This window comes from Bipolaris maydis (genome assembly GCF_028858645.1).
Source record: "Bipolaris maydis strain C4 unplaced genomic scaffold PSV08scaffold_17, whole genome shotgun sequence".
NCBI classification, from domain to species: Eukaryota; Fungi; Ascomycota; class Dothideomycetes; order Pleosporales; family Pleosporaceae; genus Bipolaris; species Bipolaris maydis.
In genome coordinates this window covers 418,465-431,934 of record NW_027093873.1, presented here as the reverse complement: position 1 = coordinate 431,934, position 13,470 = coordinate 418,465, and the positions used below count along the sequence as shown (strand labels likewise).

At 49.5% G+C, this 13,470-nt stretch overlaps 6 protein-coding genes across 6 annotated transcripts; 4 read left to right on the top strand and 2 right to left on the bottom strand.

The window, feature by feature from the left end:
* Nucleotides 1-46: 46 nt before the first annotated feature.
* Nucleotides 47-562, top strand: PSV08DRAFT_232128 (ankyrin; the record flags this gene model as incomplete). Its single annotated transcript, XM_066092267.1, has 1 exon — nt 47-562. A coding segment is annotated over one exon (489 nt), but the record flags the coding sequence as incomplete, so codon positions are not given.
* Nucleotides 563-3,330: 2,768 nt separating this feature from the next.
* Nucleotides 3,331-4,204, top strand: PSV08DRAFT_366396 (uncharacterized protein; the record flags this gene model as incomplete). Its single annotated transcript, XM_014222429.1, has 2 exons — nt 3,331-3,515; nt 3,574-4,204. 2 exons carry the CDS (start codon nt 3,331-3,333, stop codon nt 4,202-4,204), a joined length of 816 nt encoding a protein of 271 aa, XP_014077904.1.
* A 1,073-nt stretch (nt 4,205-5,277) lies between these two features.
* PSV08DRAFT_366395 (uncharacterized protein) lies at nt 5,278-7,346 on the bottom strand. The gene is made up of 6 exons (XM_014222428.2): nt 6,587-7,346; nt 6,459-6,534; nt 6,255-6,404; nt 6,146-6,207; nt 5,662-6,094; nt 5,278-5,604 (listed from the first exon to the last, which is right to left on the bottom strand). The coding sequence occupies exons 1-6, from the start codon at nt 7,171-7,173 to the stop codon at nt 5,521-5,523; spliced, it is 1,392 nt and encodes a 463-aa protein (XP_014077903.1). The 5' UTR covers nt 7,174-7,346; the 3' UTR covers nt 5,278-5,520.
* A 281-nt stretch (nt 7,347-7,627) lies between these two features.
* PSV08DRAFT_366394 (60S ribosomal eL20 domain-containing protein) lies at nt 7,628-8,702 on the top strand. Its single transcript, XM_014222427.2, has 4 exons — nt 7,628-7,876; nt 7,950-8,134; nt 8,194-8,370; nt 8,424-8,702. The coding sequence occupies exons 1-4, from the start codon at nt 7,780-7,782 to the stop codon at nt 8,580-8,582; spliced, it is 618 nt and encodes a 205-aa protein (XP_014077902.1). The 5' UTR covers nt 7,628-7,779; the 3' UTR covers nt 8,583-8,702.
* On the bottom strand, nt 8,424-10,192 carry PSV08DRAFT_382388 (ClpP/crotonase-like domain-containing protein). The gene is made up of 3 exons (XM_014222426.2): nt 9,640-10,192; nt 9,093-9,560; nt 8,424-9,038 (listed from the first exon to the last, which is right to left on the bottom strand). The coding sequence occupies exons 1-3, from the start codon at nt 9,981-9,983 to the stop codon at nt 8,882-8,884; spliced, it is 969 nt and encodes a 322-aa protein (XP_014077901.2). The 5' UTR covers nt 9,984-10,192; the 3' UTR covers nt 8,424-8,881.
* Nucleotides 10,193-10,903: 711 nt separating this feature from the next.
* Nucleotides 10,904-13,113, top strand: PSV08DRAFT_232114 (heterokaryon incompatibility protein-domain-containing protein; the record flags this gene model as incomplete). Its single annotated transcript, XM_014222423.2, has 2 exons — nt 10,904-10,962; nt 11,091-13,113. Exons 1-2 carry the CDS (start codon nt 10,916-10,918, stop codon nt 13,111-13,113), a joined length of 2,070 nt encoding a protein of 689 aa, XP_014077898.2. The 5' UTR covers nt 10,904-10,915.
* Nucleotides 13,114-13,470: the final 357 nt, after the last annotated feature.

Below are 13,470 nucleotides of genomic sequence, written 5' to 3'. Positions count from 1 at the left end.
GCTCGATACTAGCAAGGTAGACCCTGACTCTAAGGATAAGGACGGTCAGACGCCGCTATTATTAGCTGCGGAGGAGGGACACGAGGCGGTTGTAAGGCTGCTGCTCGATACTAGCAATGTAGACCCTGACTCTAAGGATGAGTACGGTCGGACGCCGCTATCGTGGGCTGCGGAGGAGGGACATGAGGCGGTCGTGAAGCTGCTGCTCGATACTAGCAAGGTAGACCCTGACTCTAAGGATGAGTACGGTCGGACGCCGCTATTATGGGCTGCGGAGGGGGGACACAAGGCGGTCGTGAAGCTGCTGCTCGATACTAGCAAGGTGGACCCTGACTCTAAGGATAAGTACGGTCGGACGCCGCTATCGTGGGCTGCGGAGGAGGGACATGAGGCGGTCGTAAAGCTGCTACTTAATACTAGTAGTAAGGTAGACCCCGACTCTAAGGATAAGTACGGTTGGACGCCGCTATCGTGGGCTGCGGAGAGGGGACACGAGGTGGTCGTAAAGTTGCTTCAGTCTTTTACAGTCACGTAGCATTTAACGCTTCGCAAGCTGCCATCTCATCCACCACTTTACTGCTAAGAGTCTCTTGTAGATATATAATCACCAGAATATTCGCCTACTTTTGAATCTAAACGTAGCTTAATCATCAACATCGAGATCATGTTAAAGCGTTTTTGTTTTACCTCAGTAGTGACGTTATTGCTATAAGCTTCTTATCATATTTACAGAGAACACGGCAACGCCTAGTTTTCTAGAACCTCGAAAGCAAAATAGTCTCCATAGCATGAGTTCTTGGTCTTCCTGTACAGCAGATTTCCTTTTGCGATGTTAACATAGCTGTATGCTGTGCTGTATTACAGTAACTACATAGTTGAATATCTGGTCAGTTAGCTTAAAGAGGATGACTACGTAAGTTGTTTTTAAAGATCTGAGAGTATGTTACAGCCAGGCCTTGTATAGGGCTGACTAGTACGGTAAGTGCCTTGCTAGAGGGCCATGCGGTGAGAATAAGCGAGGTGCATGATGCGGAAACCGATTTCGATCAGCACTGTAATCTGGATCGAAATCTATGAAGACTGTGATTCATGAAACTCCGTACAATCGGAGCTGTCAAGTCTGTGTCGGCTGTTCCGCAAAACTTGCTTCGAGGCTGTTGAGGTGTAGGGATGTCAGAAGCCTAAATGACATGGGGAGCGGGAAGATGCTCGGCGCTGTTCTGGCATGGAATAAGACATGCTGTTTGTAAGAAGTGTGCACCGGGGTAACGAGTGATGAAACTCGCATATGGTCAAAGGATGCCTAGCTGAAAGTGCCAAAAACCCACAGATGTTGCATCAAATTATTCGAAAAGCATCCTATAAAAAGCGAGTATAGTATCCAAGCGAGAGAGAACAGCTTGCCAAGACAGCGTTCGGTTGTTTTTCAGTGGAGCAGTAGTGGTATTGGAGTGACGCACCGGCTGCTGAAGGATGCACAGCCCAACTCCCTAGCAAGAAATCTCGGGGTAAAGGACCATCAGTCCGAGCCGTCCTCGTTCATCGGGCACCAAATGTCTTACCAGAAGACGTTTTACATCATCTGGATATCAGCTAGGATGCAAGCCCCAGATACGGTGCAGTATGTTTCCGCATCCTTTGCAGACGAGGAGCATAGATGTGTGGTACAGTGTTGCCCTAATGCTAAGAAAAACGGATCTTTCGGCAAGCCCATTACCAGAGTTCGAAGCAGGTGGCGCTAGATACTACACACTCAGAAGAGGGTGTGCGGGCGAGCCAATAGGATGAGCATGGAAAGCCGCAACCAGGCACCACCCAAGGAAGGCTAGGATATGTGGACAAAGAAAGGATGAATGCATAGGGAGAGCCCGATGGCAACGGAGGCTGTGTATGGAATCTGTGGCGAGCAAAGCTTGCGAGGGTCTGTTACTCGGATTGCCCTTTACATCTGCACAGTATGAATGCAGATTTACAGCGAAGCATCTACTAATAGTAGTACTTAAGATGTATGCGGTTGCAGTGGAAACCAGATGTCGACCCCAACGGTATTGACAGAACCATGGCATCACCCAGCAAGCCAGGGCTGACGCGGAAAGGCGTCAAAATTGGTATCATGGCCGCCGACCATGAGACGGGCGCAGTCCTCCAAGTAAAGCACAACTATGTAAGGGTGCGAAACGGCTGGGTTGCAGATTGGCGTCGGGGCCATGCCCGAAGGGGACGTAAAGTGGTAACGTGATTTCTTGTCGCGGTCGCGTTGAGGGGCGGACTGGCGCGTGAAAGCGAGGGCAGGGCGCGCTCCCCCCTCGCCCCAAGTTGACCCCTCTCTTCCAAGGCTCAACGATCAGCGACGCATGTTGCCGCGACATTAGGCACCATTTGATGACTGTTAACATTGGCTTGTCTGGCGGCGAATTGCATCGTTGCGCGGAATCGGATCAGTGCCTTATTCCATGCTTGTGAGGTGAGGCCGACGCGACTTTTGCCCCCTCCAGGGGAACGGCAGACCGCATGTGGGTTAGGCACAGGACGAGCAGCCACGCCTCCTTGCCGGGTATGTATGCGTAGGTGGGAGCGATGAACCGACGGTGGCTACTGCGCGGAATCGGCTGCGGTTGCTTTTCGCAAAGTTTCCTGGGTAGCCTGGCCATAGCGCGAGCTGTGCCATGAAGGGGTGCTGGCTTCGGCGAGGAACGCGACAAGGGACTCGCCGGCTCGACGGCTCGACGGCTCTGTGTGGATGCCCATTGGCGACTGGAGGGCAAAAGGATGAAAAAGCATGAAGGGATATGTCGCAAGTAGGTGTAGGAGTAAGCATGCTCGAGCTCTAAGCGATGTCTCTCGTACAGCTCGAGTTGCTCATTGCAGTAGAAGCATGGGCAGCGCCAGCCTAGCGCAATCCGCTCTTTGTCCCGCCTTTGTTTCACAACCTTGGCCAAGTGCTACCTGGCCCCGGTCCAGGGCTTAGCCGTCTGCTGAGGGCTGACTCTTAGCAGCCCGGAAAGGAAAGGCGCTGCATGTGATATCGTGTTACCTGATAACACGCTAGTCACCCTCGACGCGGATTGGACGCGTCGCAACTCAACCTCACCCCGGCAGAGGGCCCGATAGTGGCCTCCTGCGAAGAGTCAGGTATATATACATGGCTGCATTCGCTCGCTACTTGGCCTGCCATCGCCTGCTGTGCCCAGCTAATCATCCGCCTGAGGAACTGCATCTTCCATTGGCTTGCCAGTCCAGATTCCTACATCTGCTGCCTACTAACTGTACCTATAAGTATCCACGACGTCTACTCATCAAAAGCCTTGTCTCCAACATCATCTGTTGAATATGTTCTCATCATCAAACCGCACACGGTACCAGGAAGGCAGCTTCTCGAAACATCGAGCAAGCAAGTCGAAGTCGTCCAAGAAGAACCCTTCCTTCAAGGATTCGCCCAGAAGAGTAGAGAAATTAGCACAACAAGCGCAGGCATCCTCAGCGCAACCTAGTCCGACATCGCCGTCGCTTGGGAGGTAAGATTCCCGCTCAATTGTCCCTTCTCGAACATCCTTGCTAACAACACCTCCCCAGTGCAATTGTCACCATATCCGTCGGCCGCGAACAACGCCTCTTCGCCGCCCACGAAGACGTCCTCTCCCACTCGCCCTGGTTCCAATCCCTCTGCTCGGGCCAATTCTTCCAAACAACCAACAAGCGCATCGACCTCCCCGACGAAGAACCCGAAGTCTTCTCCTCCATCCTCGAGTACCTCTACAAAGGCGACTACTACCCCCGCGTCGAGTACGACAAGAAGCGCAACAGCTGGAACCTCGAAGACGCCGGCGCCGGCGCCAACAATCCCCACGAAGCCGTCATCCAGTCCTCTGTCGGCCCCATCTTGAAAGACACCATCATCTATTGCCAGGCAGACAAGTACGGGCTCCAGGAACTCAAGAAGTTGGCGCTGAAGAAGCAAGGATTGCAATCTGGCATCCAGTGCTCGACCATCCTTACGTCGGCGCGGTATGCGTATGCGAATACGCCTGACAACGATTCCAAGCTGCGTGCCCACTATCTTGCGCTTATCATCCGGGCACGCCACACGTTCAAGCGCAGTGGCACTATGCAGAATGAGATGGAGAGTGGTGGCAAGCTCTTCTTCGATCTGTTCGTCGCCATGGTCAATCACATGGATGATTTGTCTGCCAAGCCCGCGTACTAGCACCGTTCGCAACTGCCTTGCCCAAATCGACCATTTGGTCCGCTTTCCCATGACTGCCATGGCGCAAACGACTCACTGACCCCTTTCACCTCTCCCCTTCTTCTTCTACTACTACTCTTCATGTACATATTTCGCTTCCCTCCCTCCCCGATCAGCCTTCAGCTACGTCCTCCCCCAGTATCGGTCCTTCCTCTATCATTTTCTTTCCTTACTGTTCTTTGCTTTTACCAGGGCGTTTTCTTGCATTCTTCTTTTTCCTTTCTTTCTAATCTTTCGTCTCATTTTTCCCTATTTCATTTGTTTTTTTTCCAACTGTTGTACTATTACATATATCCCACTTTTTCCTTTCTTACTCACTTTGGCGTTTTTTTTTTTGCGCATCTGCAGCTACTAGAATGGGGGATCAAAGCGCAGACCATCCAAGGAAATTGCGGAAAGAGTGCTTGATGCACCAAGGCATATGTGTTCAGCTTGTTTTTTGAAAGACTGTTTCTCTTCGTTATGATCAGGTAATATCCTTTTATTAACGCTTGTTTCGTTTCTTTCTTTCTATTCAACTGTTCTGCTTTCGCGTGGGAGGTTTACTACCAGATTGTATCACGCTGGCCTGATTCCCTTCTGGCCTACAGATATTTGCGATGGACTTTGAACGATGATTATTTGGTATCATGAGACATTGATGCGGTTTGTCGATTACATAGCAATTGCTACTATGTCTAAGCGTCTTTGTTACCATGTGTGAAGTGTCTGCTACCTGTCCAGGTCTCGTTGTTCTTACTCCCTTTCTTAATGAAAGTCACAGAAACAAGTACGCGTGTGTAGCAGAACGGTTGCAAAGATGAGACTGGACGCAGACTGTACACAGTATGCGTACATAACGAAAAGAAATGATGGGATGGGACAACAAAGAGGACGAGAAGTGGGTCTGAAAATGCAATCTCAGCTCATGAGGGCTGAGCAAGGATGTTTGCTTGAGAGATGGAATGAAAAGGATAGAGTCGAGATACTATTCGCTCACTACACATGGCCTGTGCGTCACACAGTTCATAACTATGCAAGGGACAGGAATGATGTAGAGAGATTTCGATGGTTCCATAACCTGGGTATGCTGTTTGAATCTTTTTCTATTATCATAGTCTTACCAGCGTTCCATGGATGTACCATTCATCTGTGCAACCAACCCAAGATGCATGCTCTTGTGCACATGCACAGTGTTAGTGATATGCCAGAGTCATATTCCCGCAAAAGCCAAGAATCCTGTTGAGGTGGTGTGGTGACTCTATTTACGCAAGGCAGCAGGCCATAGAGTTTAGGCATCAGACCCCTGTCCCGGGGAATGCTCCCTTCTTGTTCATGACTACTATTCCATGGTCGCGCGAGATATAGCCTTTCATCAGACCCTAAGAAACCTGTCAGCCAAACTTTTGATCGGTACAGCCATTGCGTTTGGTACACACCTTGTAGATTTGATTCGCCAATAAGCACTCCACCTCATCATCCTCCACCACTTGGCCGCTGCCTTCACCTGCAGTCCCCATTCTGAGTGCGGCTGCGAAATGCGCTAGTGGTATGCGCGACTTGCGTATTCTGTCCTTCTCCGTTTGTCCTTCCTTGAGATCGTCAAAGCCGGCGGCAAGATATACTTTTCTGAGAAGATTGCGCAGGGCAATATCGCGACTTCGTTCTAGGGTGAGGAATATGCGCTGTTTGACAAACTCGGGTTCGCCCTCCGCAAGGGCCCTGTCAAAGCCCGTAAGATCTCCACGTTTTATACACGATACGAGAGGCCCGAAGGTGCGCTGCAGATGCGGGGCTTCTGCGAGAAGGCTCGTCGTCGGAATCTTGTGCTGGGTGATGAGGCGGCAAGGAATCAAGTACGTGAGGATCAGGCTAGAGCAGTCAGATTTTGGCATACATTGTGTTGTTGATTGCCACACTTACGATTTGTTATGTTGCGACCGCGAGTAGCAAGACTCCCATGCTTGCTGCAAGCTGCTCTCTGCCTACCAGATGTTAGAAGGACCCCCATAATGTTGGCTTTTGGGAATACCTTGGCATAGTCCTCCTGCAGGAATGAGAGCACTCCAAGATAGTACTTGTATGTTACCCTATGGGCGCGTGGGTATAGCTCGAATGTAGGTAGGTCGGACTGCGCTTCGATCGATCGCACTACGTTCTTGGATAGGCTGATGGCTTTCAACTACGAGTTCTTCGATCAGCGGTGACTAGGAATCAGTTGTCGACGAATTGTTACCTTGAAGTATGTCTTGAACTGGAGATTGGCTATACAGTATACACCCCATTTACGGGACTCGGACATGTCTGGATTCCTGGCGCATTGTAAGACAATGACTCAAACACAGCAATGGAGATATGGCACACCTATCACCAAGGCATAGCGCAAAGATCCTGTTGAAGACTCGAGCAGCCTCTTCAAGCTTCTGGTTCTGAGGAACAGTGCTCACGATATCGTCTGAAAATCCTGTGCTGGGAGTTGCTGATTTCGACTTGGCCAACTGTTCGTCTGCTGTGATAGCTATCTTCCTAAGATGATTCGCAGTGAAATACAGCGTAAAGATGGCCCAAGGTGGCAGTAGCCCAGCCGATATGTGCTTGATAAAGCTGCTGGTCAAGTCTTTCCAAGCGTCATATACTGCCACGAATTGGCGCTCGTTAAGCCTGTCCTGGTTTGCAGCCTCGTCCGCCCTTATAATCTCCCTGACAGCGCGCCAATAAGCAGCAATGATATCAACCCAAGCACCGCTCTCTTTGTTGGTCATGCGCGCGCTCTTGTTGTGTTTGAGCGCATAGCGAACATCGCCCTCGATCTTGTCTCCGTTGGAAGCGCGGTAGAATTCATACAGTCGCCCAGGATCATGCGCAGGCGCAACTGGGCTGAGAAAGTCTGCAACGGGCTGCGCCAATCCTGTGGCATATGCCTCATGGAAAGGTTCGAGTGCGGCTTGCATAGTTGAGGCTGGAACTGGGGCTATGGCTGGGACTGCTGCAGCTAGAGATGGGGTTTTGGAGAGTCTCAGCAGTATTGGCGGCCTCCGGAGGTGTTTTCAACCATTAGACATGTCGTGTTGTGCCCGTGCCGGAAGCTGAGCTGTTTGATGTTCTGACGATTGCGGATGCTAGTAGTGTCGGTGTTTGGGCGGTGGGTTCGCCGATGCAGCTCGCACCTGGCCGCCAAGTCGTGGTGGCTCCTCTTCTCGGCTAGCGCCCACAAGCGACCTCGAATTCGACAGGCCGGCCACAATTCGCGATAGACGACCTGAACTTCTCACCCCAAGGTACTAACCACAGCACAATTACGGTCAGTCCATATTGCCTTCTCTCACTCATTCTGCTTGCTAATACACCACAGATGGGTAAGCACTCTCTTTCGATTTCCTGCGCATCACCGTCTCGCCCAGCAATTGCAGCCGATGGAGCTTTCGCACAAACCCGCGACACGCACCGAAAAGCCTGTGATGGCACACCGAACATGGCGAAAGAATAGAGGATGTGAAAGGAGGTTGCATAAGCTTCTTCGTGTTTGCTTGGTGGATTGAGGGCGTCAAGCAACCGTGATGATGGCTTTGGATGAAAAATTGAGAACCTGCATGCGCCTACTTGGACTCCCCCGACCGCATCCTAATCGCCCTCAACACGACCGACCTACGCTGCGTATGACTGCTGCAATTGCTGGAACAGAGACTACGAAACCTTTTCTTTTGGAGCAGTACTGACTATGCATCAGCTCGCTTCCAGGAATACCAGATCATCGGGCGCCATCTGCCTTCCGAGGCCAACCCTGCGCCAAAGATCTACCGTATGCGCATCTTTGCGCCCAACGAGGTCGTCGCCAAGTCACGGTTCTGGTACTTCCTTGGCAAGCTCCGCAAGATCAAGAAGGCCAACGGTGAGATCGTCTCCGTAAACCAGGTACGCCGCAGTCACACACGAACACACAGCCCGGCGCACTGAGGCTAACCCGCGTCCAGATTCACGAGAAGAAGCCCCAGAAGGTCAAGAACTTCGGTATCTGGATCAAGTACGACTCGCGCTCCGGCACCCACAACATGTACAAGGAGTACCGTGAGATGTCCCGTGTCGCCGCCGTCGAGGCTCTTTACCAGGACATGGCTGCCCGTCACCGAACGCGCTTCAGGTCCGTTCAGGTATGATTATCCTTGATCCGTCATCTGCAACATCAAGCTCACACTTCACTTAGATCCTCAAGGTCGTTGAGGTCGAGAAGGCCGATGACCTCCGCCGACCATACATCAAGCAGCTCCTCACCAAGAACCTCAAGTTCCCGCTGCCCCACCGCATCAACAAGAAGGCGGGCAAGAAGGTCTTCGCTGCCCACCGCCCATCCACTTTCTTCTAAGCGTGTTTCTTATTACGGAGTGCGGTCTGGATGGGAAGGATTGTTATGGGTTTCCCTCGGTTATGCATGCTTCACGAAAAGAAGTACACTAGGAACGAATGAAAATCCCTGATACCTCCGTTCGAGTCATCGAGACGCGTGATGCTACACAGGGTGCTGGCCAGAGTTCCGCAAATAGGGCAAGTCTCAGACTACCAAATGAGGGTATGGTACGAGCTGGACGATAGACAATGAACTCATGAAATTGCGAGTCAACATGTAGTATCGCATACGCCTTTACTTAATCCTCTGACATGCAACTAGATCTTTGATCCTCCCGTCGGCGCCACTTTTGGCCTTCCTAATGTATCCACAGGTATCCACCATGGGTACCCAGTCACCTTCGTCTTATCCATTGTTGCCTTGAAATTTGCCGGCCGCTTTTCCATGAAAGACTTAACACCTTCATTGTTGTCCCTGCATTCACAGTTAGCTTATCGATGTCAAATTATCCATATTGCATGAACTTACGGCGACCCAAACAACTCAAAAATGATCCTGCTATCCAATAAATGCTGGCCCTCGGGGCTCCCACGATCCCTGTACATCAATTCCTTCATCAAATACGTACTGACACTACTTGTGTTCGCAGCTACCTCCTCGGCCAGCTCAAGCGCCCTCGGCAGCACCTGCTCAGGCTTCTCGCACACTTCTGCAAAAAGGCCATCCCAGACCTTGTGCGTAGCCAGATACGTGCTGCCTGTGGTAATAGCCTGCATGGCACGCGAGTGCCCAATCAACCTAGGCAGATAGAACGAAGAAGCGGCTTCCATGATGAGTCCGCGACGCGCAAAAACAAATCCTATCTTTGCCGTCGACGCTGCAATACGGATGTTCATCGGCAGCGTCATGGTGATGCCCACGCCAACTGCAGAACCTTGGATCGCAGCTATGCTTGGTTTCCGACAGTGATGTATAGCAAGCGCAACGCGTCCGCCTCTGTTCTCGTAGCATTAGCATAACCCAGTATTCTCAATAGCCAACTCAAAATGAATAGTGCGAGAAGGAAGCAACATACCCATCCCTATGCTCCGTCACCGCTTCCGCCCCCTCCCCACTCACACCCTCCCCAAACCCATCATCCAGATCCGCGCCCGCACAAAAGATCCGTCCATGGCCCGTCACAACGATGCATCGCACGCGCTCGTCTACATCGAACATGGCGTATGCGGATTCCAACTCCGCCTGCATTGTGTCGGTGAATGCATTGTGGTTTTGCGGGCGGTAGAGTGTGAGGATGATGACGGATGCATCTTTGGTATGGTGCTGAGTGCGGATTTGGGTAAAAGGGAGGTCGTTGTAGGAAGTAGGGAGTTGGATATCTGGCTTGTGGCGGGGAGATTGTTTGGGTTGTCTGGGCATGTTGGGTGATGATGGGACGCGTAGTATGTATTTGGGAGTGGTGGTGGAAACAATGAGAGCAGCGAGTATGGAATTAGATGACACTTTTTCTTTTCTGTTTCAGCAAGAACGGGATTTTGTAAGACTTCTTGAGGTCGATTGTTTGATTTTATTCGGCAGTTGGTTTATGATGTTTATGTTCTTGTGTTGATGCGTTGAATTAGTATATGATTAGTTGGAGGATGCGGGAGGGATGCGGGGAGGACACAGGGCCGAGGTTCGAGTGGAGCTTCGACGTCGACGCGCATGCGGTAAGCTTGTATTGGATTAAGTTGGGTGCATTAAGGTTTATTTCATGTCTGGCAAGCACATGAGGTTTATCTTTGTTTATTTCGGTATCTTGACGTCTTGTAAATCGATACTGAGAAGTTTTCTTTGTTTCTTCACGAGGTATGGACCAATATGTCAGGCATCATCACGTGACGTGTCTTTTGGCAGAGGAATATGCACAACGGGAATCGACTAGTCATCACCTACCTAAGGATAGCCTGTTTATAAAGTACTTGTGTAAATGAAGTAAACTACTAGGTCAATGATGAAAATATTTGATTTCATAATCGCAGACGATATCATGTGGTACAATTGATGGCTCCTCAGCCTTCTGGGTTGCGCCTTCCTCCAGTTACAGCTCACCGGTCTGCAACGCCCCCACTAATCCTCAACTGCGCCTTTGCCAACATACATTAGGGAATAAATGTTGCCTAGCTGCTACGGAGTCGTGGCATGTATTCATTTGCTATATGCGTACGGCATTCGAGCAACAACATCTTGTTTTAAGCCCATGGTTTCAGCTTGTTCAATCAACGATACAACCTCCACACAGTATACAGAACATTAATTAGCCTGTATTGTAAGGGCCTAGCTTCAAACCCCGTATTACACGAGCGAATGTTATGGAGACCTCAGCTTTAACTCTATCCTCTGGCCAACATTTGCATGAGTAATTGTTCCAATTCATTTTTCTTTTCACCACCTGCTCGCTTTAGATCTTATTCATCCTGTCCCCGCAAGCAATTTCTACAAGAAATAACTACGAAACAATGCGTTGTAGCTAATAGCTTTTCCAAGGGCGTATTTCGAATACTCGGAGAGTCTAAATGATCGACACATACGTTTACTCGATCTTAAATTCGGTCATGACGACGAAATTATCTCACTTGGAATCGAAAAGTACAGAATTGACGACCATCCGCCATACATCGCACTCTCTTACACATGGGGAGATGCAAACGACACATTAAATCTGTTATGCAACGGGAGAATCATCGCAGTGACCCGAAATCTTCACGAGGCTCTATGGCAATTTCGAGAGAATCGTAAAAGATTAGCCAGACTCAAGCCCTATACAAGGTCCCGTAATCAACCCCTTCACTTCTGGGTCGATGCTATCTGCATCAACCAGGGAAAGAATGAAGAAAAGAGCGTTCAAGTGGGTTTGATGAGAGAAATTTATCAACGGGCTAATCATGTCTTCGTGTGGTTAGGACCAGCAGACAAGAGTAGTGACGTAGCCATCCGCTGCATCAACACCATCGGGTCAACAGCGGAAGCATGTGGTATCCAGGATGCGTCCGGAATGTGCCACAAGTTATGGCATGAAATTGAATTTGTACCTGGTGGATATCAGCAAATCTTATCGGCCAGCCCAGGATACGGCAGAGCTATGAAAAGTCTATTGGATTCCGTTAGCGGCAGGAATAGTCAGAGTAACTTGCTACCAATTACCGAGTTGAAGAATTTCTTTACCAGATCTTGGTGGACGAGGATATGGGTTTTACAAGAAGTTGCTCTTTCAAGGGACACCCACTTCATTTGCGGAGCCCAAAGACTGTCAACGACCCGTTGTAACGCTTTCATACACATGTATGCGGCACTATGGAAGATCAATGCTACCGCCTTTCAGATAGACCAAACGAACACAAAACTATATCACTTCGAGATCATGAAACATCTATTTCACCACCGTCCTACCATCATGCTATCCATGCCAAAGATATGCCGTGATAGAGCTTTTCCGTTGGCAGCCCTCCTTCGCGCGACGTGTGTCGGCAGCATAAATCTCAAACGGCATGGACCTCATAACCTCGAAGCGACAAAACCAGAGGACAAGATCTTCGCCTTGCTAGGCCTGGCTGCAGATAGAGAGGAGTTGAAAAATTTTGGCGTCGTCCCAAATTATGATGTTCCATACGAACAAACGTATACTACTACTATGGTAGCGTTACTACGGCAGGGCCATATATCCCTTCTCTCGATGTGTCAAGCGTCCAGGTCACCAAACCTTCCATCTTGGGTCCCGGATTGGTCTCGATCGGTAACTGATATGCTTCAAGACGTGCGGAACGACCACATGACTTTGTACCCAGAGTTCAATTCCTCAGGTGGTCATACGAACCAAAACTCGATCACGATAGTCAAGGAAGCTGGAATTGCAAAGCACATATCAGTAAAATCTATTCTTTTCGATGAGATTATTCAAGTCGGGCGTTTCCCCAACCGGATTCACAGCAAAGGTATCCCACTTTCGGAGACGTACACATGGACTTCGGAGTGGCTGGTCGAGATTCTGCGCCTCAGCTATTGTTGCACCAAAAAACGTTACAAGAGATTTCGCGACCGATTATCCGACAGTGCACAAACTGCAACCGGGGACATTGTAAGGAATAGTGAAGTGGAACCTACCCGCGCTGGAAATGCCCACTTTGATGATGCTGTCATCCTTTTGCGAGACGGGCTACAGCTCTTTGGAAATGGGCGCCTCAAAGTTGAGGCAGAACGCTTCTTAGCTACTCAGACAATAACCACGAAATTTACAGATAGGATAAAGAGTGAGCTTCGGTTGGCATTTCAAATCATGGGAACGAGCTTGGGACGACTTCCTTTTGTGACGAAAAAGGAACATCTTGGGTTGAGCTCAGATGATGTAAGACAGGGCGATGTGATTGCGATTATTGAAGGAAGTCAGGTTCCGTTTGTCCTTCGACCGTTGGATAAGGGGCGGTTTAGCTTGGTCAGCGAAGCTTATGTGAATGGCATTATGGATGGTGAGGCTACAGAAACTTCGGAATTCAGTTACATCACTTTAGTTTAGACCTCACCCTCCATTTTTAGGCAGAAACAAAATCATTTACTAGTTTTTGCTGCCTCAGAGAGTCTCAATGTAACAATCCATGCGAACTTGAACAAGTCAACATGGCTTTAATACCCTCTTTTGCAAGTAAAGCTGATTGTTTTTCTATCTAAAGCTGATAAATGTAACCATCCAGAAGCAAGTTCGTCGATTTTCCTATTTGATACAACAAAAAGTCTATTTCTAGCTGATATCACAAAAGATGAGAGATGTCTTTGCTAGGCTAATTATTTTGAAAGAAATATCATGACTGAGAATACAGACCGTAAAATAAATCCCTCATCTACCTTCGTCACCCATAAAACTTATCTTTATCAA